Below are 27535 nucleotides of genomic sequence, written 5' to 3' on the forward strand. Positions count from 1 at the left end.
TGTTAGTGATTGGTATCAAATATCTGGTGAGGTGTAGTAGTACCTTGGAGGCAGGTAACTTTGGGATGGAGTTGTGCATCAGTATTGCAGTGAGATGATTTCATCTGAGGAGGGTCACTTTGCTACAATGGTTGGCTCAGCAGTGGACATCTCATATATTCTTTATCTGACCACTGCTATGCAGCTTATCAGCCCACCAGGTCCCCATTCCTGCAGGGAGCTCTACAGAGCCTGGCTGTGGGGTCTCCACTCCGCTCCACCCTCTGTTACTCCTACCAGCAGGTGCTGAGATGGCAGGGGGTGTTGCTTAGGGAGCCGTGGTAAAGTACATTCCGTGCATGTCAATCATTCTGAAAGCCATAGTTGTATTTTATCCTAAAAAGCTTTCTGGAATACTACATTTCTATCAGGTCCCAGTTTTCTCTAATTCCCCCCACTCCACCAAGTAATTTTCCCACACCAGGAACAAAAGCAGTACAACAGAAGCTGGACTGAATGCTGCGACAAAAGGACAAGGGTGGTACGAGAACCATCTCTTCAAAATACATTCTATAGAGAAGAACCAAAACTGAGTCTTTTCTTTTTTTCAATCATAACAGGAAACAGAAGTAAAGGTGGGATTCAGCTCACAATTTGTGGGATTCAGCTCACAATTTGAGAAATTTTAAGTGTCTATGTGTGGGGACCTAAGCTGCCATTCTAATCAAACTGCGATGATAATCACAGCACAACCTAGGCAGCCCCTCAGCTCCCCATAAAAAACCTCCTTACATAAATAAGGTAGAGGCCAGCTTACAAATTTTTACATTTTCAGCTCTTGGCCTTCATTGAAGGCTAGTTCTCACCCTCAGGACCCTGCAGTGCACTGTGCTAATGGGAAATTCCCCTCCTGCCCACCTCTACCTGCAAACTTGGGACCTCTCCCCTCTTTCAAAGGGTCTGCTTCCTAACATCAAACCAGTTTCTCACAAGCAGGTCTAAAGTCTTATAACAAGACCAGACCAGTTTAAAACCAGCTTCTTTTTGTGGAAACAAGATTATTTGTTAACTTTGCTGTCTTTTACATGCTGCTAATCAGAATGTGGTGTTCAAATAAATCTTCACATGTTACTGAAGAGTTATTTCATATGGTAACAGTGCTAATGTCTCAGAAGCTCTTACTGTGAAAATGTCTACAACTTTCTCTTTTACTTATTAGCCACAGTAAAAACTCATCACATAGGTTTTGCTTCTTCCAGTAGCTACGCAGTGGTACATTGCAATGTCAGAAGCTGTAACATTTTGAATGACAATCATGGAGTTTGCCTGATCAGAGCAACCCAGCAGTGTATACTCCTTGAAAACTGAACCAAAGTGTTGCTTTCCTGAGGAGCTGCACAGAGCAATGATATCTACCTGATCTGCTTTAATCCTATCCCATATCATTTGCTGCACTGAATGTCCAATTTTATAAGGGCAAGTAAAAGCAATGTTTCCTCCAGGCTTGGTAAACACAGGATTACTTTGTGTCTCAAAAGCATTTGTTGAAAAACACAAAGAATAAAAACTTGCTTATAATTAATTCAAGGTAAGTTTAGTATCAATAATTTCTGTATAGCAAATATTAATGAAATTGACTTACAGCAGAAAGGTATTTGAATCATTTGAAATACTGAAAAATATCATTTATACCTATCTATGACCAGACCATATTTTTGTGCGTGTTTAGACAAAACAATCTTTATGGAACTGTGAGTCTGCAATGACATTGCAAGAAGGCTATTTCTATACATTTTGAGTACGTGGTCCTTTTATTAACAGTTTCAGGACATATTCAACAGCATAAATTGTAGGGCCTGTCTAATTAAATTTGTGATAGTCTTGTTCTGCTTTCACACTAATTATAATAAGAAAATGGTTTGATGTGACCCTCAGGACATGCATTAGTAAGTGATGTTAAAAGACATTCCATCTTATGAACTACAGTTCTCCCATTCACAGACCTTGCCACTTAAATAAAAAAATTATTATCCATTCATATTCTCTACTTGGGAAAAACCTGTGTGATAGTCAGGCTGTGGCATGAAAGGAGACTTCCAGGCAAATTTAAGACTTCCAACATGTATAAACCATAGAAAATACTGTATCTTAAATAGTTTTGACTGAAATCCCCCAGCTCTGTGTTGTTGGTTTTAGCAATAGAATTCACTGCTTAAAAATTGAGGGTGGGGGGCGGGGGGGAATTATCAGTAGAAAGATTGTCAATGTTTCTGATATTCAGAGGATTCAATAGCTACTTGGTTTCTAAAGTCAGCTTTGTAATGCCTATCTCTCATAAATTAGACTAGCACTGTCATTTTTTGGAAGACTTTAATGTTGAAAAAGATTAATGATCAGATTGCTCTTTCTACACTGTAAAAAGCCTAGTATTTAAAGTTCTTCGATTAGTTAATTTTTTTATTAGATGTCTTTAAGTCAAGAAAAAAGTCACTAATATATATTTTTAATGTGTTTGCCTCTATCTATGGCAACAACTGGAAGCAGAGACAGAAAACCAAAATTACATAGCAAAAATTAGTCATTAAATGCACCAAAATCTGTTTATAAAAAAAGGTTTTAAAATGAGGCTGTACCCAGATTCATAGGAGACGACTGTTGCAGTAGCACTCTAGGTGGAATTGAATATGCCCTTAGACTGAGCTAGATTTAGATTCTCCTTGATATAAAATCTTTATCAAAACTCTAGGGAAAAAAATGCTGGTAAACTTCATTGCTTTGGATAATGGTAGTGCCAGGGTTGCCAAAATCATAGATACTGCAGAAATCATTAGCACAGGGTGGCCTAGCTCACCTCCTAAGCCGGGTGCAAAGTAGTAGGCTTTCATGTGGGCAAGTATACTACCCTAAATCTAGGAAAAAGTGATTCCATTCATGTTGACAGGATAGAGACTTCACTGTGGAAGTCTGTGATCTCTGAGACTTGTGCAGTCTCTATGAAATGCTAAATGAAAAAGTCTAGTCTCCGATTTTTTATCAATGGAGCACAGCACAGAAAAACTACATTCTCTCTGCCTTTGGAGACCAGAAGTATGATTAAAACATTAAAATGCTGAAAGACAAAAGGAACTGTGTCTAGTGAGTTTGCCTAAAAAAAAATTAATGAAGAACTTGAAGATCTATGCAGACTGCAATCAAGGAGACAGAAAGTTAATGACAGACAAGGACAGGAAAGAGATAAATTTACTAAACAGAAGGTACAACAAAGTGAAGCTAATTAACTTCTTGGACAGCTTGCCAAAGACAGCTAAATTTCTATTACTGAAGATGGCTGACAAGGCTGGATAATCATTTAAGATACTGTGCTAGTTCCAGCAAGAATTTACTTATGGAAGTCTAAGTGGTATTCGAATTAGACTAAATGACTACTATGGTGGGACTATACACTTGCAAAATATGTCTTGAAATGCAGTCCCTCAAAAGTCACTACACTAGAATGAGTAATTTTTTTCTTCATGTCAGATTCAGATCCACAGTTTCAGATTCAGATCTGCTAGCGAAGAGGGGTAAATGAAAAGGTGATTGAAACCAGTTCTCCATCTTGTACGTCATATTCTTAGAGGTCAGATCCTTTCCATCTGTGCCTCTTTTCAGACCAGCAACTGCCTGCTTTGCAATAAACCACATATTCTTCCCTGAGAAGTCTTGTCTTCTTCATTGCAGTCTTTGCTGTCTTCTGCTATGAGCAAGCCCAGCTGCTACCCACATTCTCCTTAAGGAGCCTTGAAGTCTCCCCGTTTGCTCCTGGGCCCATCCTTGCTGTCCTATTCATTTCATGCCAATGCTACCCTGAACTCCAGATGTTTCTTCCACCTAAATGTGTTTATTAGGGAAATCATGTGTATGATGATGCTACCTCCCACCTTCCAGATGATTGCCGCATGACCCAAAGGGCAGCCAGCCAGGATGGTATAACAACTAGCCTTCTTCCCTGCAGCTCTGCTGTATATTTGCTAGAAAAAAGTACGTTGCACATATGGTGAACTGTGAACAAAGAGATATAAAGTTTTCCACCAAAATCATGAAATCCCTTCTGTCTTATAATTTTAGTTAACTTTGTATGTTATATTTGCCAAACACTAGATCCCAGTTTCTGGTAATATATAATATTACAACATAGTGTAATATACTATAATAGGTACAGTTATATACAATTATAAAGCTGAGGTTGCCTTGCAACTTCAGTGGAGAATTTCCAGGTACAAATTTTGATATATTTATATAATTTGCTGGTATACAAATAATAAACAATATTTTAGTATTGAGAACTATGTACGAACAGCCACATTAAACTAGAAAGTTTTGAGATTCTTGACCACTGTTCATTCTGTCACAACCAATTTCAAACACAGACATCACAACACATTTTATTTTTTTCCTTTGCATGTGTATTTTATCTGACAGTATGATACCTTGTACAACTTGATTATGTAAAGCACAAGCAGTGGAGGCTTAGGCCTACATAGTTCTAATTAAATCTTCCAAGTACACTAAAGTGTTTCAGGCTTTTGTTTTAAGCCATTGTCCCATTTTATTTTCATACTGGCATCAGCATAGTTGTTTCATCCTCCCTCTCCTCTGTTCAACTTTATTTAGCACCTTTCTGAACAGAGTTGCTTTGCTTTCAGCTTGGTACACGTGGGATGAGAACCTCCTGCTCTGAGAAATAATTCTATGGGAAAAAAGCACACCCACATACTGTCACCCCTGCACATGCACAACTCAAGGTGACAAACCATGTGTGAATATTTCAGAAATGCTAAAAAAAAATTATCATTGTGAGTAGACTTTCCCTGCCCGCTGCTCAATCCAGCCACTGCCACTGCTGTCTGCTGCCCCTGTCATGGCTGTGTCATCTTGCCTCCTGGACAGAAGGTTAGAGCAGGTGACAGCACTCACGGTAGGTACATTTGCCTCTGCTTAGTAAAGTGCTCTGTGTGTGATATCTTCCCAGCATCTCTTTTGGTACGATGTTATCTCATCATATTTTGCAGCTATACATATTTCTATTTGCTATTAGATATTTAAAAGAGAAAAAATATAAGCCTTCATATTTTTTAAAAAACATAATCTTTCAATATTCTTCTTGGAAAGTAAATCTCAGAAATATAGAGGTATAACAGAGTGTAAACCAGCTTTCCATGATTTAAAAGATCAAACCCAATTTCTGCAGCAGGGAAACTGTTGAAGTTAAGATATTCTTTTTGGAGGAAAAATAAAAATGTGTAATTTTTTTTTCCCCTCTACCCTTGCTACTAGAAATTAAAAGTCAAATGTTATGTAAAAGTTTTGTCCCCATTCTTTTGGCTAGGGTTTTTCAGATTTTCTACTTTTGGGTTCCTGTCCTACCCATTTTTGTTGTTGTTGTTTTGTTTTGTTTTGTTCTTTTGACCTTTGATGGGATGAGTTGGGGTTTTTTTCCTCAGAGGAAAGTTGCTTAGATACCTGTACTTGTTTTCAGCTATTATGTTCATTTTTAAAATCAGTACCTATGATATTTTAATTACCGTTTGCTGCAAATTTCACTAGTCCCAGATTTATTTCATACGAGGCCCCAGAGTTTCACTCTGAACTACACGTAAACCTCCTGCATTCCTCCCGGTTTAAAACCGTATGCAAAGAAAACCACAGTCAGTTCTGCAACTTCAGAAAGGTAAAATTCAGCACAGTAAAATAAGATGCATTGAAACACTGTTCTGGCTTGGCATGTTTCTGCATCTCTGTTCAGGCTTAAGGCTTAGCAGAGGTTAAACACTACCTGAGCAGGTTTTATACAAAGAGAGTCACATCAGCTGCTGCAGGAAAGTGCACACACTGCCAAGCACCAAACATGGGGAGTCACACCCTATCCTCACCCATCCCAGCACACAGACCTTTACCATGTGCTCCCAGATACAAGGTCAGGACAAACTCATACTGCTCAAATTGATGTTAACGGAGCTACCTTCAAAGTAGCTACCCTTAGGAAGTAATGCTCTCCATCAGAAATAACTAATGACCTTGGCAGATTTGTCAAAACTGCAAAGATTACTTTGTTCTACAGCAGAGACAAGTTCCCAGGTTCCACTAAGTTTGCTGAAGCTCTGCATCACAATATTCTTCTCCTTATGTTAAATATTATTCATTATAGGATAAGATATAATATAATAATAAATATTATTATATAATATAAATAATAAATAAAAGTGACAAATCAAATTGCAGATGAAAAGGAGGTTTAAAATTTTATGAAGATGAACTTTCTCCAGGGCTCTTGTTTTCACCAAGGAAATCAACTTTCAGTTGAGAAAACACATCACATTTCCTGAATAGGCTAAATATGGAATTATACTTAGCTCCTAAATTGACGTCTTCCAATTATATTAGTACATAGCACATAAATTTATCGAGTTACTATAAAAATTTTTTTGCCCTTTTTTGGATGAAATAGAGAAACATAGATGTATAGCTATCAAACAGCAAAGATCTTAATTTCTAATGAGCTACTGATACCAATTCTACAATCAGACTCAGAAATCAGCAGTAGTGCTGTGTTTGAAAGGAATGTTCTTTTTCTAATAGCAACTATTTGGATCCTAAAAGTTAAAATGAAAGTATTTATACTCCTATATCCTTAAAACATCCCTTTAAATATATATTAAATTATATGGTGACAATTAGTTGAATCTTTCTATACCGATTATTAATTCTGCATGATCTTATAAACACTTAGTACACAATTGTAATTCACCTGCCAATTCCAGTTTGTTTACATATATTCCACTACTCTCTGTTGTTATTTTACTCTTTTAATCTGAACTTTACTTACCTAGAGTGCAAGGAAAGGGAAAATAAAGAAAAAATAAAGAAGCCAAAGAGAGGGAGAGATAAAGTACAGTGCTAACAGGGTGAGAAAATCATCCTCTCTTCGGGTATAAACATTCATAAACTTCCAGCAAGGAGGATTTGGTTGTTGGGGAAGAAATCATCTGGTAAAAGCATATAATGCACTACACCAGGATTCATCTGTAGGAGAGTCTTGAAGATAAGATGGGTCAGAATTTCAGATTTTATTCTCTCCGGGAATTTCATCAGTTCATGATGAAGGGAATTTACCAGCAATAAGAGTTCAATGAGCAGACAGGAGTGACACAGGATATTGTTGTGCTCAACCTTCACTTACTGTTAATGACCTATATTGTCTTACAGTGGATGAAGGTATATGCTATATTGGCAACTGTATGTCACAGCACGCAGGCATGTGTGTGTGTTTGTGCCTGCCTGCTCATATCTTCCATGAGGCTCCTGAGGGTCAGACTTCAGGCAGAGCAGATGATATCATGCTTTAAGCCACACAGAAGAAAAAAGTCAGGGGAGAGGGGAAGGGAAAGAGTGTGAAAAATCAAACTGGCTCTTAAGGACAACTATTTGAACCGATGTTCCTCAGGAGGGAAAGCCAAGGGTGCCAAAGCAATGGACAGGGTACTCATCCAAGCTGCCCAGCCCTGAAAGTATTTTAATGCCCAGGAGTGCAGCATGAGGATGCACTGTGGGGAACTGCTGCCCTGCATCTCAGATCCTAGTTATTGCTTTTAATGGATTGTTTTATGGACTGAGAATATATTGAAAAGGAAGGGAAAATACAGTTTGTTTCAAAATAAGCCTGTTGTGCAGCTTGGTACCAGGTAAGAAAATGGAAGAAATCAATATATCATCAGTATTTTTTACTGGTTCTTTCTTTTCCATTTATTTTTGTCCTTATTAAGTTATAAATTATATTCCTGTCTGACGGGACAGCTGAAAGAAAGGTTCATCATTACAAATATAAGCAGCAGAAAGAGGTTCTGCAGATGGGAAAATTTCAGAACTTAAAATATTAATCACCTCTTAGTGATTTCCTTTAAAGTATTTGGAATTTTAACGGTCTGAATCTGTAATTCCTTTTACCCTCTGTTTTTACCTACCTCTGTTCATTTCATAACCTAACATGTATTTCCCCAAATAAAATAATATTCAGTCTATCCTGGATAAATTAATACTATCTCCTTAATTTTGAAGCTGTCACTGTGTGCTTTCCAGTTTCCACTGCAATTGTATTGTGTAATGATTTCTAAAGTCCATTATCTCAAAACTTTATCAATCACATTTACACTTTGAGAAACAAAAACCAAACTTACAAAACTCTTGAATTTGGATTTAACTACTGGATGTCACAGAAATTATGGTTGATACTAGAGATGATACAATACTTTAGTTAAGCTGAATTTCCCAGTGGTGGCTGCAGTGGCATAGAATTAAGAAGGAGTAGCTGAGATGACAAAATATATTTGGGTTATAGAAGTCAGGGACTACATGCCCCCAAAAAATGTTTTTTAACCCACTAGATTCCACTCCAAGTCAGTTTTGGCTTTCCCAACTGCACCCATTCATGCCTGCACAGTGTTTTAAGGTTCCTTCCAGGTCAATTGCCCCTGCTTCCACCACGTCTATGCTTCTGTTTTATGTTTTAGTTTGGTCAGGAGCTTCTTGTTCATCTGTACAGACCGTCTGACATTTTTGCTTGATTTCCTACTTGTCTGGGTGGACCGATGAAGTAGGTTTTCCTTGAAAATCTTTTCTCCATCACTCTTGGGATTCTTCCAAGATCTCTGAATGGGTCAAAGTCTGCTCTTCTGAAGCCCAGGGCTGTGATCCTACTTTTTTTGCCTTTATCCCTTTCTCTTGGGACCATGAACTCTACTGCAATCAGGGTTGCCCCGATCTTTACAAACCCAACATGTTCTTCCTTCTCTGTAAGTCTGAAGCTGAGCGGAGTGCCTCCTCTCTTCAGCTGCTTAATCACCTGAGTGAGGTAGTTACCATCAACGCATGCCAGAAACCTACCAGATTGTTTGTGCCCTGCTGTGTTTCTACTCTACAGGTACCAAGTGGTTGAACTCTCCCATGAGGACCGCAGAATGTGAAGCTTGTTCCAGTTGTCTGATGGAGGCTTCATCTGTATCAGGCCTGATCACGCTGATCAAGCAGTCAGCAGCAGACACATACCACAACATCACCTATGCTGATCTGCCTGCAAGTCCTGATCCATGAGTTCTCAGCTGGCTCATCATCCATCCCTAGGCAGACCTCACATTCCCACTGTTCTTTCACATAAAGAGCAACTCTCCTTCTCTACTGTTCCAGCTTGTCCTTCTGAAAGATCCTGTATCAGCCACTGCAGCATTCCAGTCATGTGAGCCATTCCACCGTGTCTCTGTGGTCCCAATGAGCTTGTAGCCCTGCAACTGAACACAGAGATCTAAGTACTTGTTTCCCAGGAAAGGTATATTCCCCATGATGTGTTCCCTCAGCATTTCCTTGTTTGTGTGGACATACTTGGAATGGTCACCCTTGTGCCCTGATTCATTGTTTTCAAGGTGTTTCCTGCCCACATAATCCCACACCATTTGCTTGACAGCCCAGTCCGCTTCCTCACTGGTGGGCTGTCATCTCACTTTCCTGTTAAAGCTCCCCTCACCAGCCTGCTGGCAAGGATGCTTTTTCCCCCTTGCTCAGGTGGATCCTGTCTCTTCCTAGCAGTCTTTGATCATCAAAAAAGGTCCATGGTGATAAAAGGTAACACCTTGTTGTTGACAGCAGCCATGCAACTGGGTCCTGACGGTACCTGCCCCCTCTTCCCAGGGCTTTTCCTTTCTTCAGCAGGATCAAAGAGACACCACCTAAGCCACCCATGTCCTTGACCACCACGCCCAGCACCATATAGTCACACCTGATGTATTCCAGGTCTCTCCTGGACTCCTTTTTGGTGTATGTGTGGAAAAGCAGCAGGGATTAGGAATGGGAGGACTGGGCAAACCTCTCTGCAGCATCCTAGAGTTTACCCTGGCAAGCAGCAAATCTCCCCAGACAGCAGGCTGGGTCAGCAGATGAACAAATGAGAAGTGAGAGTTATCTCCAAATTATCACACAACAGCAAGTCAGTTAATAGCTATCATATCCCCCTGACACTCAATGCATGTTCATCAAACAATGTTTATAGCGAACATGTAAAACAACCCTTCTAATTTCATCTTACTTTGGGAAAAACACAGCAGTCCTCATGGGTACTGAATGTTACAATTTTTTTCCTTAACATAGCATATTCTGATGCAAACAAAGTAACCCAGAGTACATAACAGCATCATTATTCTTAGTAACAACTGAACATTCAAAATGGTAAGGAGCAAGATGAAGAAAAGGCCGGGGAAGGGGTGGGGGGGAACCCAAGAAATCCCCAGTGCTAAATAAAAGGATTTGGATGCTCTGATTGTCAGACAAATGAAAATAAAAATATCATCATATTGTTTCCCAAAGACAGATTTTCTCATGAATGTTAACAGAGAGTCATATAGAAGACAAAAGTGGTATTATTCTGCTTCATTTAGCAATGGTAAGACGGAACATGCGTTTCATTTTATGTATCTTATTTTAATAAGGTTATAAACAAACTGGACAAAATTCTGATGAGAACAAGAATGATGAAAATTAGAATCATGAACTAAGAAGAAAAGTTTAAAGAACTGTTTGTTTAGTAGTACTGAGGGATGACTGAAGGCTGCCAGCATGAGGCGGGAAGGACTACAGTGAATAAACTCAGTATTAAAAAAGAGATATCTAGGTTAAATATGATGCAGGGTGAAAAAATCTCCTTGTACAGCTGGTTAAGTGCTAAAATGACTACACAAAAATATTATGCATGCATTTTCAACATAGGAATCAGTTAGGGATGATACAGATACACACACGCTGCCTTAAAACACAGAGATGGATGAGATGATTTGGAATGTCTCTTCCAGCCTGGCTTTTCCACAATTCTATAATTCCTTTTGATCTAAAATTTTCCTTCAGAAAGGAAGAGGAGATAGCTGCTCTACTCCCAACAGGGCTGGTTTGGTTCTTTCCCTAGCCTTTTTTACTGAAGGGGTATGCAATACTTAGTTCACCACAGAATATAAAAAGTAAGAAAAGCAGCATTTAGCAGGTCGATAATCACAACAGAGGTGTGAAAAAGGCAGCTTCACTTCCTCCATCCTCTTGTTTTCTAATTAGGTGCTGACAGTGTGGTTGACACTGTGTAAGATACAGAGATAGTTCTTGCTCTGGGGAGCTCAGTCTAAGAGCCCAAGAATGAAGATCCCACAGGATTAGTTTTTGCTTCCATGTGCTGATAATTTTTCACTGTAGACCTATGAATCACATTCTAAACTGAGACAGAGATAAATAGAAAGCCAGCTATTTCAGGTGAATAGGGACTTGAAAAAAATCTATGCAACGTGCTGCTTTTGGCAGGCAGAAGAACATTAATATAGAAGTAAGTGCTGAGTGGCATGGATATCATCACGCTAGCTAAGAATAGAAAAGCTCTGTCTCTGCTGTTAGAGAAGAGGTTGATCACTCTATTTAAAATATGGGAGTACTTCATGGTATATCTGGCATTTAAATGCGCTATTAATGAAATTCCACTCTTATTCAGAGTTGCTAGCAAAATGTATCCCCTGAGCAAATGGTCCATCATCATTGACTGACAGAAACACAAATGTAGTCATGAATTAAAAAAAAAAAAAAAGAAAGAAAGAAAAAAATCCAAAACAATTAAGCAATTATGCAACTCTGCATAATTCACATTATGGATGTAAAAGTCACTACAAACATCAAAAGAATATTTCCCATTCTATTCAGAGCATAGCATGGGAAATTTTCAGTCAAACTAGTACTATTTTAACACCTACCTGAAATAAAACTCCTGAGGAAATAATGATAAGTTTCAAAATATACAGAAGCTCATGTTACAATTCAACAGTTTTGAAAGGCAAATAAACACAGAACAAAAGAATTCCAGGTAATTTTAACTATAGTCATTCTTTATGTAGATAAACATGCAACACTGCTCTGCCATAAAGGCCAGTTTTCATTTAAACAGTTTCTATATCACATAATTCTTCACTGCTGAAGGCTTTTGACTTTCTATCTAAATGTGTAGCAAAGACATAGTGTATGAGAGTAATAATATCAGTTTCTGATCTCTCTAATTAAGATTATTTTATATTTTAATTTAAATTGGCATTGTAAATTTGTCATATTTTAAGATTGTTGATCCAAGTTTAACTGCTTGAGTTCTGCATCACCAAGCTTTTAGAAGTTGATTTACTTTGCTTCTAAGTTTTTGCCTACATTCAATCATCTCTGATTGTGTTACATTTAAAATAACCAATATTCTGATAATACATTTCAATGGAAACTTAAAAACCCTTAAATCAGGGATTGCTACACCTTAATGCAATTCAGCCTAAAGAACTGACTATTAATAAGGTGGTTTGGGAGGATGTGTGAAGCACATGCAGACAGATTTACTTACCAGTATGTCTCAAGGCAGAATGAATCAGCAAGTAGTTTGTAGTTGCGTAGGAGGCTTCATTACAGGGGTCTGGTAATGTGAAAAGTATTGCACTGAGCTGCAGCCGACAAAGAAATGCCTCATACTTTCATAAGGGAAAGACAGAAAAGGGCAAGATTATCATTTTTGGCAATGACAATACAAAGATGATGTAACCAAGTAGTAATGGTATATAGTGCATCATCACAGATAGGAGAGTACAAGAGAAAAAAACATTTTATGTAGTGTCTGTATAGGAAGCCTAAATTAAACCCATTACGTTCTACAAAGTGTGGGACCTGGAAGATATTTTAAGTGTCAATTATCAAAAATTTATTTTGCCAGGTTGGAAACAAGACAGAAATACACATTCAGATTTGTAGAAATCTTAAGATCTTGATATACAGATATTAATGGGAATCAAATTTTTAACCAAGTCATTGTCTGTTGATCTTCTTTTAACATTTCATGTTGATATATGCTCATTATAATGCTCCATGGAGTCAAGAATGGCTGAAAAATAACAGGCCAAGAACTTAAAGGCAGATATGCATGACAGGATGACAGGACCAGACCTTAATTTCCGTCTGAGTAAATGATAAAGAGGCCAGAATAATTCCTTAAACTCTTTCTGTGGATTGATACTTCATCCAAACTTCAAAAAAAATCCCTTCAAGGTTGAATAACTGTTGTACTGACAGATTTAACTGAAAAGAGAAGAACCAAAGGACTGAAGACAGGTCTGGAAAAGGATCAAGTAAACAAATGGATCCGTGTCTCAAGTGGCCATAGGTAAACAAATCTGGACAGAAAAAGACAAAGGATACAGTATGAAGAAAAAAGGAATTTTGCCAGTGCCTCTTCCAATTCCTTTGTAAAGTCATCCCAAATATCCATTCCAGAGTGCTAGAGACTGGAAACATATCCTTTCCCTGTATACACTTCTTTGGAAAAGTTTGTAAGAAAAGAAAGAAAGATTGCAGAATTCCTGCGGCTGCTTTGCTGCTGTTAGGTACGTGGTTGGCAACCGGCAAAACAGTGCGGCTGAGTGCTGTGTTTTGAGCAGCCACCTGGGATGACAGTTGTATGCGCAACTCTGTACGTACCTGCCCAATGGACTGACTGAGCACACTGCTCTCTCAGTGCTCTTTCACTTGAAAGTAAATTACAACACATGCAGCTTCAATTGCTTTCTCTTCCTAACAGCAAATGTATGAAATAACACCTTTTTAACCATCAACAATTCCCGCGTGGCATCTCCAACTCTAATGCTTCTTCTATTAGTAGTGACTTCACTCTCTGCTCCTCAGATTTCATACTGCACTCTCAGTCTTCAGACATTCATCTCTAAGCACTGTATATAAGAAACTACAGATCATCCTTAAACTGTTCATTAAGAAAGGTGAAATAAAACTAGACGATTCCTAAATAACCTTTAAACATTACCAAAAAATGTATGAGGAGTTTTCTCTGAAAGTATGAATTTTATTTGCTTAGTGCAGGAGTATGTGTGAGTCATAGAATGTGGGAACACTAAGAGAAAAAAATCCCTTGAACTCAGTTCTGAAAACTGTTGGATATATGTTCACACTATAGGAAACAAGAAGCAACAGATTCCCCCAGCTGGCAAGTATCTTCCTGTGGGACAACCAGGCTGTTCTTAGCCAATGTGTAACAGTGGTGGAACACAGTCTCAGGTTCTCTGCAATCATGGTACAAATTTCAGCACTGCACCCACTTGTAGGAATATCCTGTAGCTACATACCATGTGAAGTTTCCAATATAATATCCCTAGTATTACTGCTTTTCTGTCAGTATGTTTCAGTGACTGCCAATGAAGAAAGCACCGATAACGCTGTGCAGTCTGCAAGAGTTATTTCTCATCTGTTTCAAAGATGTCAGTCACAGGAAATCTTTAGCCAAATTTTAAGGCAAAAGGAATAAAATAATTACAATAAGCACATAAAAAAAATTAAATAAGTGGTGATTTATCATCATTTCTAGGGTCTTCCATTTGCCAGGGATGCAATGAAGGTAACACGTCAAGAAAAGACCTCTGTAATGAGAGCTATAACCTCCTCTGTCTCCTGAGGTCTCAGGTCCTTATCACAGCTCAGCCATTGCTTACCCACAATCAATCTTTTTTTTTTTTTTTAATTTTATTTTTAATTTTGTCCCTGATTGAAACAGAATTGCCTTCACCCCACTCAGACCATGGTGGAGTGAACTGCTGTTCTGTGACCAGAGACTAAGTGAAGTCCTAAATAAAGTTTATCCAGTATTATTTTGCCACCTCGTACATTGCAAACCTGATGTGATCTTTTACTCACTCAACAGCATCTTTAATCACATATGAAAGAGTATAACCACAGTGGAGTTTTGATTTATAGACACCTTTACTCTAAAGGGAAATAAATAGGGATGCTGTCGAAATGCTGAAAAAAAACCCCACCCATGCTTAATGCTTTTCAAATACTTGACTTCTTTCTTCTTTTTCTGTGTTTTTTGTGTAAAAAAGCAAGTCATGATCCCCAAACTTCTTCAACTGCTTGATCTTGTAGCACCAGGGTTTTGTTAACACTTGAGTTCCTGGGTCTAGTGACACAACTGTCACTGTTAGACACTATTTGAAATATTTACTCATTAAGCATCAGCACTTGAGGCTTCGAACTATGCAAATGAAATAAGAATCATACCAATTGTATTCACTTTGTATTCATAATTATAAAAATTATACAAAGCACATGGGAAAGCAGAATTAGACTCATGACCTCTGTTGATTACCAGGAATGAAGCACTACACCAACTTGGAACAGTTTGAGTGCAGAAACATCCATTCTTTCACAAGCTAGCAAAAGTTAATCCGAGATACTTTATGCAAATTTATCTAACTGCCAGCAGATATGATTGCTGTGTGAAGAACATTTCAGCTTGTACTTCAATCTAGTTAAGAACCTCCATCATGAGTATAATGCTGTATGGCGTTATTTTCATTTATTTCTGCTATTTTCTTTCAATAGAAATTCTGAAAGTCAATCATATATTCTGTATTTATGCTCTGTTGCCAGCTTTCATTGAGGCATGTGCTGCAGATTCCTCAATGGCATTACTTACCCGCTTAAGTTGGTGCAGAAATGTCTCTGGGTCCCACAGTAACAGGTCAGAATAAATAAATCTTGACGATTTTCAGTGCCCTGGTGGCACAAATTAAATTATAAGCAAGGTTTTAGTTTTTATAGACACAAAAATCTTAATAATATCAACTTAACTTCATCTGTGCCACTTTACTAGAGCAAGCTGAATTTTCATGTTGAATATGCAGTTAGCTAAAAATAAAAGAATTATTCTAATAAATGTTTTCTGGTTAAGTGTTATAAACAGAAAAAATGGATATTGCAGTAAGTCAGCTATTTGTCTGGGTACTGTAGGCAAATTAATGTTTTAAAAAAGTAATGTCTATTTGGAGTCAATAAATTATAAATCCTAACCAAAGAAAAGAGTGAAATTTGAAAAAAAAAATTTTTTTTATAAAATGATCTTTCTAGTATGTTGGCCAGATTTCTTTATCCCAATGAATAGCAGATTCCTTAAGAAACACTTTGTATTCCAGGACTTTAACCATTTGTGTATATTAATCCTATAGAACAAGATCTATGTACAGTGAAATTATGAGACTAACACTCAGCTTTCTCAATACTCTTTCCCTGGTGCAGAATAAAAAAACTTTAAAGCTGGACACCGGTTTCTTAATTCTACAGGTTGGAAGACAAAGAAGAAAAATTATATATCTAGTGCCAGCACCAAGCTAAAATACCAGCTGCATGGAAGTGAATTTGAAGTTTACTATTTATTTAATCTAAGCAAGCTGTCATCCAGTTTAAAATATTTACTACTGATGAAGGTGCTAGTAAAGTAAGATAAAGCCTGACTTAACAGTTCTACTATAACTACTACACAAATAAATACCTTCTCAAAACTCTGGTTTTAATAATGTATAATTTGCAGTGTAGATTGAATTTGTAATGTTTTATCTTCACTGGTGATACGTCTAATTCTTTTCAGATCAGTGTTTATAAAGACTGTGTTTATACACATCTATTGGGAGCTGAACAGGATTTTCTCAGAAATCTTGATTTTTTAAATGGAAAAGGATTAATTTCTATCCAACATTATTATGTCTCTCTGTGGTAAGACTAAATTGATATACTTGAAAAATTGGGGGGTTGCTGTTGATTTTGGTTTCTGTTTTAGTGTGCTCAAACCAAGAGAGAAATCCTATCCACTGAAAATACTGAATCCCACAAAACCATTTAAAAAAACCATAACTCTGATAACTGATCCACTTTTTACGTGCTTTACAGTGTGCTGAAACCTCTGAGTGGATTGCCTAATGAAAGTATCTGACTGGAGGGTAACATCCCACGGGAAAGTGATTGCCTTGTTTCTTGCATCACTTCAGATTAACATAAGGCCAATACACTCAGAACAAATAGCTGAGATCAGTACTGCCTTGGCCAGGAAAAGGACTACATGAGCTTGCAGATCTCTACTGCATCTGACTTTTAGTATTTTACGGAAAGTGAACCCACTTTGAATAAGGGCTCAGCACTGCCAGAACTCAGGTTGGACTGAACCAACTAAGAGATCTGGTTTGCCTGTTCCTTTTTGTAAACAGCAACCTGAATTTCCAGATCTTGGCTTACCTCAATGCAATCAAAATGTATATTTCTAATGCCTACATTTGCAACGATACTGTGCACTAAATAGACTGCCAGAGGAAAACAAACTAGGGAGATACTACTTCAGTAACGTGATTCCTTAAGTAATCAAGACAGACACCAAAGTGAAACAAGCATTCAGAGACAGCAGAGGAACTCTGACTTGGGCTGCAAGCCTACCCTGGGGGACCCTGTTCGGCTTTCACTAGCAGGACACCACCTCTACATGTGAATGACTGTGAATTGTATGGCCATGCCACCGTGGGACACAGCAGAAAATAATTTAAATTCTAAACTATCTTATTGAACCAAATAATCCGGAGAGGCAGAATTATTTTTTTCAAAGTCAAGGCAATAATTTGTGTGTGGCTTAATTTCTGATTTGATGAGTGGCAATGTTTACTGACAAAAAGCTAGCAGGTACTGGAAGACAGATTGGGATTCTGTTTCATCAGTGCCATCAACAAATGTGCTGGCTAAAATAGTTTCAAAAACCTTCAGTGGTGCAGGCAGGAGCAATCTACCTTGAATTTTTGAAGTTTAGATATCTCCTACAAGAGTCAGGCTCACTGTTTCATTATAACGTTGAAATTGCAGTGTGTAGATAAAATAAGACCGAAATGAAGACTCAGAAGGATCATGCTAGGAAAAGAACTGTTATTTTTGTCTTCTGGTCTTTCAAATGCTAGGAACTAAATTTTCCTTTCAACTCATTCTTTCCTAACTGAGAAATACAATAAAATATTGAATGGCGTCTATTTTCACTCTGGAAAATGGGAGATTCTTTCTACATTCACAATATCAAATCAACAAACCAGTAAGCAAAACTAGTTATCTTTTGAAGGCTGTTCTATCATATTACATAATGATCTTCTCCCCTGTCAGAGAAGCCTGGTAATTTGCATCAGAGTTGTCAGTTAACTGATGCTGAACAGGCACACATGGAAAATTACTAGAAAAGGGCTTTTTCTCCTCTTACTGATAGTGCTGGAAAAGAAACCATATCAGTTGAGTGGTCAGTTAATTTCGGACACTTTGGAAAGTACATAGACAGCTACACAGAAAGTACCTGGGCATAGCTGGAACTTTTTCTCCCCTTCTTCCCTTTTCCTTCTTTCAAAAAGTCTCCTTTTAAAGAAAAGGTCTTTTTTTTCTCGAGTTAAACTTCCCTCCTTCCCTTGCTTTTTTTTCCACACCATTGCTAAATGGTTATTTTGTTCCTGAAAAAAGCAAGCACAGAAGAGCTTCCAAAAAAAATCCCAATCCTATTTTCAGACCAGGAATGCCCTCACCATGTAACACAACAACAAAAATATGGTACCTTTCATGTGTAGTTACAAGGTTCATCCATGTAATTTCATGGATATTTGCAATTTCATCCTCTGGAGAGATCCTATAGCTTGCTGAAATGCTGAGAACCTTGGCCCAATGGAAATACCACCATGGCAATGACCATTAGTATATGAAGTCTGCTATGTAATACATTGCTGCTGCGAGTTCTGTCTCCTCCATTTACTTTCTCTTAAAATGACCTTTAATCAAAGTAATGTAATTCTTTTCTGTCATGCTAGTTCCTTTCCCCAAATAAATGATTTTTTGCATGCTATATAATTGAAAAGATAAATTACAGTGCCAGACACTCCCTAAATTGGCACGGATTTCTGGTTTGCCTGTATCAGAAATCTGAAAAACAATGAGAGATTTACTTACCTGGCTGAATAATTTCTAATACCTTTTCCCAAGCTCCATCTGGGTAAGGTACAACAGAACAAAGGTAAAGACCAACACACTCCAAAGAGCTCTTGATGAAGGATAAGGATCTGTCCTCCCTGAAGCATTCTCAAAATAAAGTCTTCCATTGTATTTGCCTTCGATATGTATGCCATAGATTGGATGCAAGACAGCTAGATTTTCTTTATGAGTTACATTAAGTTTCATCCAGGATGTCTGAATTATTACAGCTTTTTTTTGGATATATGCATTCCAGTTTCACCTTCTCAGTAAATTTTACAGTTGAATCCACATGATTTCCTTCCATGTTGGCTAAAGCACACACAGAAATTCAGCTTCAGAATTAACATAATTGAAAATTGAAATTATAGAAAAACTCAGAAACAACTTTAGGAGTACTGCAAGCAAAACATTGAAGAAGTAGTTCAGAAAAAAAAAAAAAACCCAAAACCTAGAAATTATTATGACTTCTAACCTGTGAACGTCATTGAACAGTTAAAATTTGTCTGAACCACAGAGCAACACTTAAATTGTCATCATAGCTGTCATGATGCAATAAAAAAAAAAAAAGGAAAGATGTTAGCTAGGAATAAGAAAGCAACCTTACTTCCACAAAGCTGGAGAACAATAGTAAGGAGAGCTGCACTGTCCACCTCAAATAACACCGGAATCAGCGCCTACAGTGTGACATGGTTTTATTCAATTGCTGCACACCATGTGCCTTTCTCACAGGATGTTTTTGCTTTTGAAATATGAAAAACATCATGTGCTTTTTACTTTCACATGCTAAGAAACACCAAGCTTGAGGTCTCAGTGCAGTTGCATCACAGAAAGTCTAAATTGCTATCAAAATCCACCTCAGAGTAAAGTTTTCATTACTAATGAATCTCTAGCAATATGCTTGAATACTATGATAACTGAGGAAGCAGGGATCTTTAGGTTTCATCAGCAGAAGCAAGCAGAATCCTTCCACGCCATGTATCCAAGATCACCAGAATGTCTCCATTTTTCTGACACCACAGTTCAAATTTTATCTATTATTCAGGAAATACAAAGTTGAAAGATAAGACAGTTCCTATATACTAGAGGTCATAATTCTGTGGCTAGTTGTAAAAAGTAATGTCTTAAAGTCTGAAAAATTATTTGTGAAAATGTTATGACAATGTACTTCGGGATCAAAATTATACAGCTAGAAAATTCTTAATCCAGGGTGTAAGAAGCCTGAGTATTCATGACTCATGCTGAGACTTGTCAAAACAAGACCCACTCTTACATTTTTTATGGATTTTTCTCAGGACAACAGCAAGCATTTTTGCACCTCAACACACCATAGTTTTATGGAGCTGCTTAAAATTGGAACAATATGATTGATTTGAAGTCAAAACTAAGCTTGAATAATGGTTAAAATTCTTAAATGAATAAACAAATGTAATTTGAACTAAAGCTAATGACAGACATAATACTTCAGGTGAATAATTACCTGGACAAGCTTGAGCAGGACTTAACACTACATCTGTTTAAAACGTCTTCCACAATGCAGCAACCTATCTGGACACCAAAATCTATATATATTTATGTGTATGAAGCTAGGCATCTTTTAGGATAATACAACATTTATAACATTTTCAGTGACTCCATTTTGCCACTGTCACTCCCTAGTTAGATCTGTAAGTCTCCATTGTTGCAGTTGCACTTGTTTCCACTCCACATTGTCAATAAACACAGAATCCACCAAATGAAGAAGTGATAAAAAAATTATACTCTATAACACTTCTTAACTTGAGAGGATGTATTACCTGAATAATAGCCTATATTTACTCTTAGCAAAAAATAAAAGGTACTATGCTTATATAAATATATTAATAATATTGTAAGTACCTTTTTGTTAAAATTTAGAGAAAAAAAAATTATAAAGGTTACTTTCCACAATCTCTTAAGCTGACTTGATTATTGTGTTCCTGTTATCTAAAACAATTTTCACTGAAGATGCAAATATTTTATTAATTTTCTTCTTCTGGAGGGCCTCTCCTTGGAAGGGAGAAGATCTGATATATGTGAAAAGACAATTAAGTGCTTTTTTTTTTTTCTTTCCTTGTGAATTTTGACCTCCATGGCTAGCTTTTATCAAATTGCAGTTGCAAAAGAAGCAAAAAGACCAAGTACGTCTCTAGCTTGAAATATAATTTTTTATGTCATACTGTATGTGTATAGTAGTTTACAGATTAAGTGGTGTTCCACAAAATCTAGAGTAGAATGAAAAAGAGAAACATATGTCAACTTTTTTACTATTGTTATTACAATTAAAACATTTCACACATCTATTTTCTTTAATTAAAGTTAAGATAAAGTACTCAGGAAGTGTCCAAAATGAAGACAAATTCCCTTACATGAAAATTATTCTTCATTCATCTGTTTTTATATATGTAAATTACAAAATTATTTTTCTGAATTTCATGTTTGTTTCTCTCCATCTGGCACTGAAAGAAAAACAGAAGTTAAGAAACGGATGTCCAGCCCCGCATGATATAAAATGTTAATTTTTAAAGACATTTATTTGCTGTTCAACAGACACAGTCACTACAAATGTCAGGGATTCTTGGTCAGCTAGTCCCAAGAACAGGGTCTCTTGTCACAGCTGCTACAAAAGCAGCCTGTAACCAGAGCATCACTGGGTCTCCCTCTAAAGGATGCAACCAGTACAGGTCCCCTCCAGACACCAGTACAACTCCCCTCTGGACACCTGGGCAGCACGCCTGCAAGTCACAAATCAGAAAGCTGTAGGCACTGTGGAAGCTTACTTTACTGGTATAATCTGGGAGCAGGCACACACTTAAAGCATCATATTTTTACAGAAGATATAACCTATAAAAAGATAAATACAAACCATCTCCACTCTACCCTCCTGGGCAGTGGACATACCAGAGCAGGCAGTGTAAGGGAAAGTCCATTGTGCAGCCCCCTCCCTTCCAGCCTCTCCTGGTACCACCATTCCCCACAGTCCAGCTCTTCTTTCCTACTAATCACACTTTCTCTCCATCCTTTGAACCAAAAAGCAAAGGAAGGGAAGGCTCACAGAGACAAACAACAAACAATCCATATTTAGCTAATTGTTGGCTAAATGCCAATTACAGTTTGACAACAAAAGCAGCACGGTGGAATTTTCCAGCTGACTCTACAAATTGTAGGACATTGTTTAAAGGAGGGGGAAAAAAAAAAAAAAGCTAGAAATAAAGAAAGAGAAACAGCAAAAAAGATTGTGCAACCAACAGAATGGAGATCTGCAGCTTGGATTTTAATCACGACTTGAACATACATCTTCAGTGACCCTGGGTGAGTCATTTCATTTCCTGGTGCATTAATTTCCCAAACTCCAATACATAGATAATATATAATGAATGCTGCTGTTTCAAATCATGTTACAATAATCTCTGTAATGAGGTTTTTTTAATGGAAATTGCTATAAAACTGTGGAGGATAAGACATACATATAGGGCCAGCACAGTATGTTAATACCCTTTTTAATGATTCATTAGTATTTAAGATTTAACAGATAGGCCTGTAGCAATAATGCAGAAAGGGCAGCAAAAATACTTGCAGACTGCTGCTACCACCAGAAGAAAAGGCCCTAACTGTGGCAGTGCAGTGGAACAGGAGACAGCTAAGCAGGAGACCACTCCAGGTACCACTTCAACTAGAAGCATGAACAACTGGAAACTGATGTGGGCAAAAATGTTCTTTAGCGTCACTGAATTTTTAGTGAAGATAATGAAGCAAATGCTCTGGGAGGAGGGATTTTAGCTATTTTTAGGAGTTTTAGCTATTTTGCACTTGGTTGTAAGCATCCCTGTAGATTAGCTGTAACCCTGTAGAAACCAGGTTAATCAACCCAGAACAACAGTTCAGTACCAAGTGACACAACCCCCTGTTTCTCTGTGGATGGGGTTCCCCCTGTTGCCAGTGTGCTGCCAGGAAGGACAACATCTCTTTTGCCATTCACCGTTCTGTATTTCTTTAAGCAGGATGGCTGAGTGGTGCAGCCAGATAAAGGCAAAAGAATTCAATTTGCTTTTTCTTATTCTGCATCTAATTGAACCAATAAAGCCTCCCAAACTGGATTAATCTATAGGCATGCCTGATTCAGTAACATAATGGTTGAGATTCTTCAGTATGTATTCGTTAACCTTGGAGAAGATGTTAATGCCAGGTATTCTTTCAGAGAGAAATAAAAAACTTATGAATTAAGTACAATGGTATTTTGGAGATATATGGGTAAAGATGCTTCAGAGAGGGGAAAAAACCACTCTAAAATGCTTTCCCAAACATAGAAAAGTGAAAAATAAATAATCTACATACTCAAGTTCTTGTTAACTTTTTATTGTTGAACACACTGGCCTCCAAGAGCCTATGTTATATGGATTATAGTACTGTGACGAAATGCTTCAACCAAAAAAAATCATTCTTTGCAAGAAGTTATGTATTCAGGAATCTTTAGGTAAAGGACTATGTTCCTACATTTGTGGAACTGGAAAATAATTTACATTTTTGGAACTGTACCATTAACTGGGTATTCATCCTAACATAACACTGAACACTTACACGGGTCAGGAAGCTATGGACTGTTGGTGACAAAAAACACAGCTGTAACACGATGGCTAGATAACACTAAGTGTCGAGATTCAGGAAGGTTATTTTCACAGCTTTTTTCAGGGAAGTTATTCATAAGTAATGGATGCCAGCTGAACACAGAAAAGCCATGTTTAGTGACAGAGTAAGCTACTAATGGTGTAAAGGTCTGATTTAGGCAGTGGAAGAAACACCACTGCTGAACAGATTCTGAACATCATCAAGCACTACTGCTGCCAGCTCTCAAGTGAAAGGTGTGTCGGTAGGAGATAAGAAGGTTTGTGGTATTTTTCACGTTTACTGTGTAGGTAAGGTTCCTTTGATGTGTTCATAGCAGGAGAGTCTGCCTGTGATGACTTCCTGAACCCCGGTGAAGTTTGTGTGTCTGCGTTTGAGGGGGGGCATCCTTAAAGCAGCCATTTGAAGTTTTCCTCTGTCCATTCAAATAAAACAAAGAGGAAATCATGACAAAAAAGTGAACTGAAAATAATTATGAAGACAATGAAGAAAGGCAAGCTGATCTACCTAAAAAAAAGAGAGAAAACCTCAACAAATAATCCCAAGAAAATATCCAATTTTGTTTATATTTTTATTTACATGATTGCTTAACGATAAATGCTATCACCATGCCTTTTCTACTACCTAAACATTTTCTGTTCAGTATTCTTGACTGTAAATGTCTGCCACTGATTAAGGCAATAAAGTACTAAAAACATTTTATAAATTCTTTTATAATAGGAAGATAGCACTGGGTTTCTATTCACATTTTGTTCATAATTAGTCTATGCATTTTCATCCAGTAATAACATGGAAGACAGCATTTGAAAGATATGAATTCACAAAGTAGAAAATCACAATTTGAATCTCTAAGAATTTAATGTACTAATACTGTATAGTTTACTATGCTTATTTCTTTCAGTTTTGTTCTTGTCTTCCTGTTGAAGTCTCTGATTTTATTAGTTTCCAAAAAGTGATATTATTTGGAGAAACCTGAAATTTTCAATTTAATTAAAGAAATATTAAAGCAGAAAGGCTTCAAGGTTCTCACACAAATCCATTATTGAGACGGGAAATGGACCTTTCCATTTCAGAGCAGCCATTTCCATACATCTATTATTTTTCCTGAATTATCCTTTTCCTGGTTCAACTCTATATTTTATGTCCATCATTTTGCTAAAATATCTGTTAAAAGTCAGTTTGAGGAAATTAATGTTGCTGGATTTTTTTTTTTCTTTTGCTGGCAGAGGCTTACAGAGCTGTTTCTTATACAATACCCTCTGGTACAGCCTGGGTGTGAAAACTTCCTGCAGAGGCGGTTCACTGAAGGTTGAAGCTATCCTTAATTATAGGATGTTGTCAGCTCAGATGTGTCTTCAAGAAAGATCTGTAACTTTTATATGGCAAAGAAGCTTATGACTTTTAAAATGGCCTTCAAAATCCAGGGAGAAAATGAAGGAGAGCAAACAACGGATCTTAAGTATATGGCATCTTTACCCTTTTTTGTTGATACATCCAGGACCTGACACACTACCTTTCTAGTGAAAAAAAGTTATCTCATACATCTTCTTTTTCTTAAGCCCTTTTTGTGCCCCTTTATTGGGAAAAAGCTTGGTAAACAGCAAAGCGACAGTTAATAATTTTCTGACAATGCACATATCCTTCCTACAAGATCAACTCAAGCAGCCAATACTACCTAAAATCTGCCTCCGACACACAACTAACTCAGAGAAAACCAAAACCAAAGGAAACCACCCCAAACACCAAATGCCAAACCCAAATATCCTCGAGTTAGTAGTGATGATGCATAAAAGCAGAAAATCGGATAACTGCTTCGTTAGCTATTTCTAGCTTGCTGAGTTTTCTATATAGCGTTTTCTGTTTATAAAAAAGAAGGGGGAGTGGGCGGGTCCCACTGGGCAAGAGAGCTGGAGGTTGCTGGTGGTGCTGCGCTGGCTGCCCCGGTGGAGGCCAGCCTCCCCTCACCCCACTGCCGAGACGAGCTGGGCACAGCCAGGTGTCGAGGTGGAGACTGGGGGAAGCCAGGCCATGTGCTCACCAGGCAGGCACTGTCTGGAGGAGCTGGGAGCGGGTGAGATGGGATCCCAAAGCAGACAAGAGCCAGGGGCTGTGTCAGGCTGCCTTCAGGCTCAGCGCTGGCTGCAGGGCGCTGCTGCGCCAGGAGGAGTGGAGAGGCTTTTGCAACAGGACTAGGGGCGAAACCTGCTCCCATGAGGACGCAGGGTCTGGGGGGAAAGTTTATTGTCAAACTCTCTTATTTAGCCTGTGACGTCTATCGGGTTTGAGATCCGACTTTTTAAAGAGTTGACATGTTCTAGGTCATTACTTGTGTTCTGAAGAAACACAGCCAAGTACACTTAGGTCATGCCTTGGTACGGTGCCTTTGGGGAAAACAGCAGTAGTTCCTACTTGCTGACTTAGCAGTTCTTTGCACAGAAGGAGTTGTATTTAGATTTCCAGATCACTAGCTTGGCAGAAATGCATGGCCACTTCCTTTCCTCTTCTTGATCTTTGACTGGTTTAAAACATTGTTAGAGGTACCAATGCAACCACTCACACTGCCCCTCGAAAGAAACATAGTTCAGAACAAACAAGCAACCTCTTCGCCTACAAGTACAGTACTTGAATATATTCAAAATAGAAAACGAAAAAAATTGCTTGTAGACTCTTGAACAAATAATGAACTAAACTCACCCCACTCTAGAGGGAAAAATTACCTTAGAGGGGATTTAAGAAGGACACAGAAACTATGTAAGAACAGCTACCTCCTACCTAATCTTTATGCATGTGGTGAAATGGAACAATCAACAAAATCTAACGAAAAACTTTAAATTCTGTTCTATTGTAATGAAAGAGGATAATCTGTTGTGTTTGGATTTACTTTGTTTTACCTTTACACCCCCATATACTGATACATAGCAATTCCTGAAGTAAAAATCCCTTTCCTACTAGAATCTAGAACAGATGTTTCTTGAGCACGCTGTTGCTTTGCAGAAGTTCATTTGCTTAGGCAAAGCTCAACAAAACAGTAAAGTTTTTTTCAAGAAAGGTATCACAGCCAGCTGTAAATTAATGGAACCAAGGAATATCTGCTGCAATCATTTGTTTTAGTAGAAATAGCATAATTGCACCATAAACTCCTGCTGAATACACTACAACATACTCATCTGTTTTATGCTAAAGTTGTTCGAGAGAAATCAATGATATTTATACTGACATAAAGCAGTGGTGAGTCATATTCTCAATTAGTCTCTTCAGTCTGTGATGAAGTATCAGAGATTTTTCTTTATTTTCTAAAATATAGCCTGTAACTGTTCACTGATTTCTAAGAACCTGAAAGTTTAACTACATCTATAGGGCTTCAGAGCACCTATTACAGAATCATCACAAGTTATTTTATCAGGATTTAATTTTTAAATTGAATTACTGTGACTGCATAGAACTTTTATTTCATTAATGTGTTCATAACAAGAGACACCGATCTCTGTCAGTTTTTAATTATGTGCATGATTTATAGGAATCATAAAATGCCTGTGAAGTAACATATCTGCTCAAAAAAGGCTCAAATATTCTAACTTAAATATCCTAACATATTGATGCTGTTATCAATTTAAAATATTATGCTTTCATTTTTATAGTTGCGTTCAATTTCCCTTAGTTGAAATCATGTGTGAAGCCCCTGCCATTTGGAAATATAACCCGTTTTAAACAATCCAAAGTTTACAATTGCAGATATTTCTTTTCTTGCAATTATGATTTTCAATTTTTATTTCTTTTTGTTAATGTGAAATATATATTTTTTTAAAAAAAGGTAGCTATCTGAGTTCATGATGTGCAAGTGTTCAATGGCTTACCAGAATATTCTGGCACCCTTGACAAACAGGAGTTTAAAGATACAATCCAAGGTAAACCTTGCTAGGATAATTTTAAAAAGTTGGTTGACTGAATTTATGTTGATCAGGAATAACCAGAGACCTTGATTTTGCAGGCAGTTCATTCCTAAAGAACTAATGGAAGA

At 37.5% G+C, this 27535-nt stretch overlaps 1 protein-coding gene across 1 annotated transcript in view; it reads right to left on the bottom strand.

The window, feature by feature from the left end:
• The window catches only part of CD226 (CD226 molecule), a 29600-nt gene extending 10234 nt beyond the window's left edge, over positions 1-19366 (bottom strand). The window contains 4 exon segments of the mRNA XM_056331496.1: positions 1212-1550; positions 18856-18978; positions 18981-19113; positions 19115-19366. Of these exon segments, the coding sequence (XP_056187471.1) occupies positions 1212-1550; positions 18856-18978; positions 18981-19113; positions 19115-19183 (664 nt within the window). The 5' untranslated portion in view covers positions 19184-19366.
• Positions 19367-27535: the final 8169 nt, after the last annotated feature.

The sequence above is a fragment of the Falco biarmicus genome, chromosome 3 (assembly GCF_023638135.1).
Source record: "Falco biarmicus isolate bFalBia1 chromosome 3, bFalBia1.pri, whole genome shotgun sequence".
Lineage (NCBI taxonomy): Eukaryota > Metazoa > Chordata > Aves > Falconiformes > Falconidae > Falco > Falco biarmicus.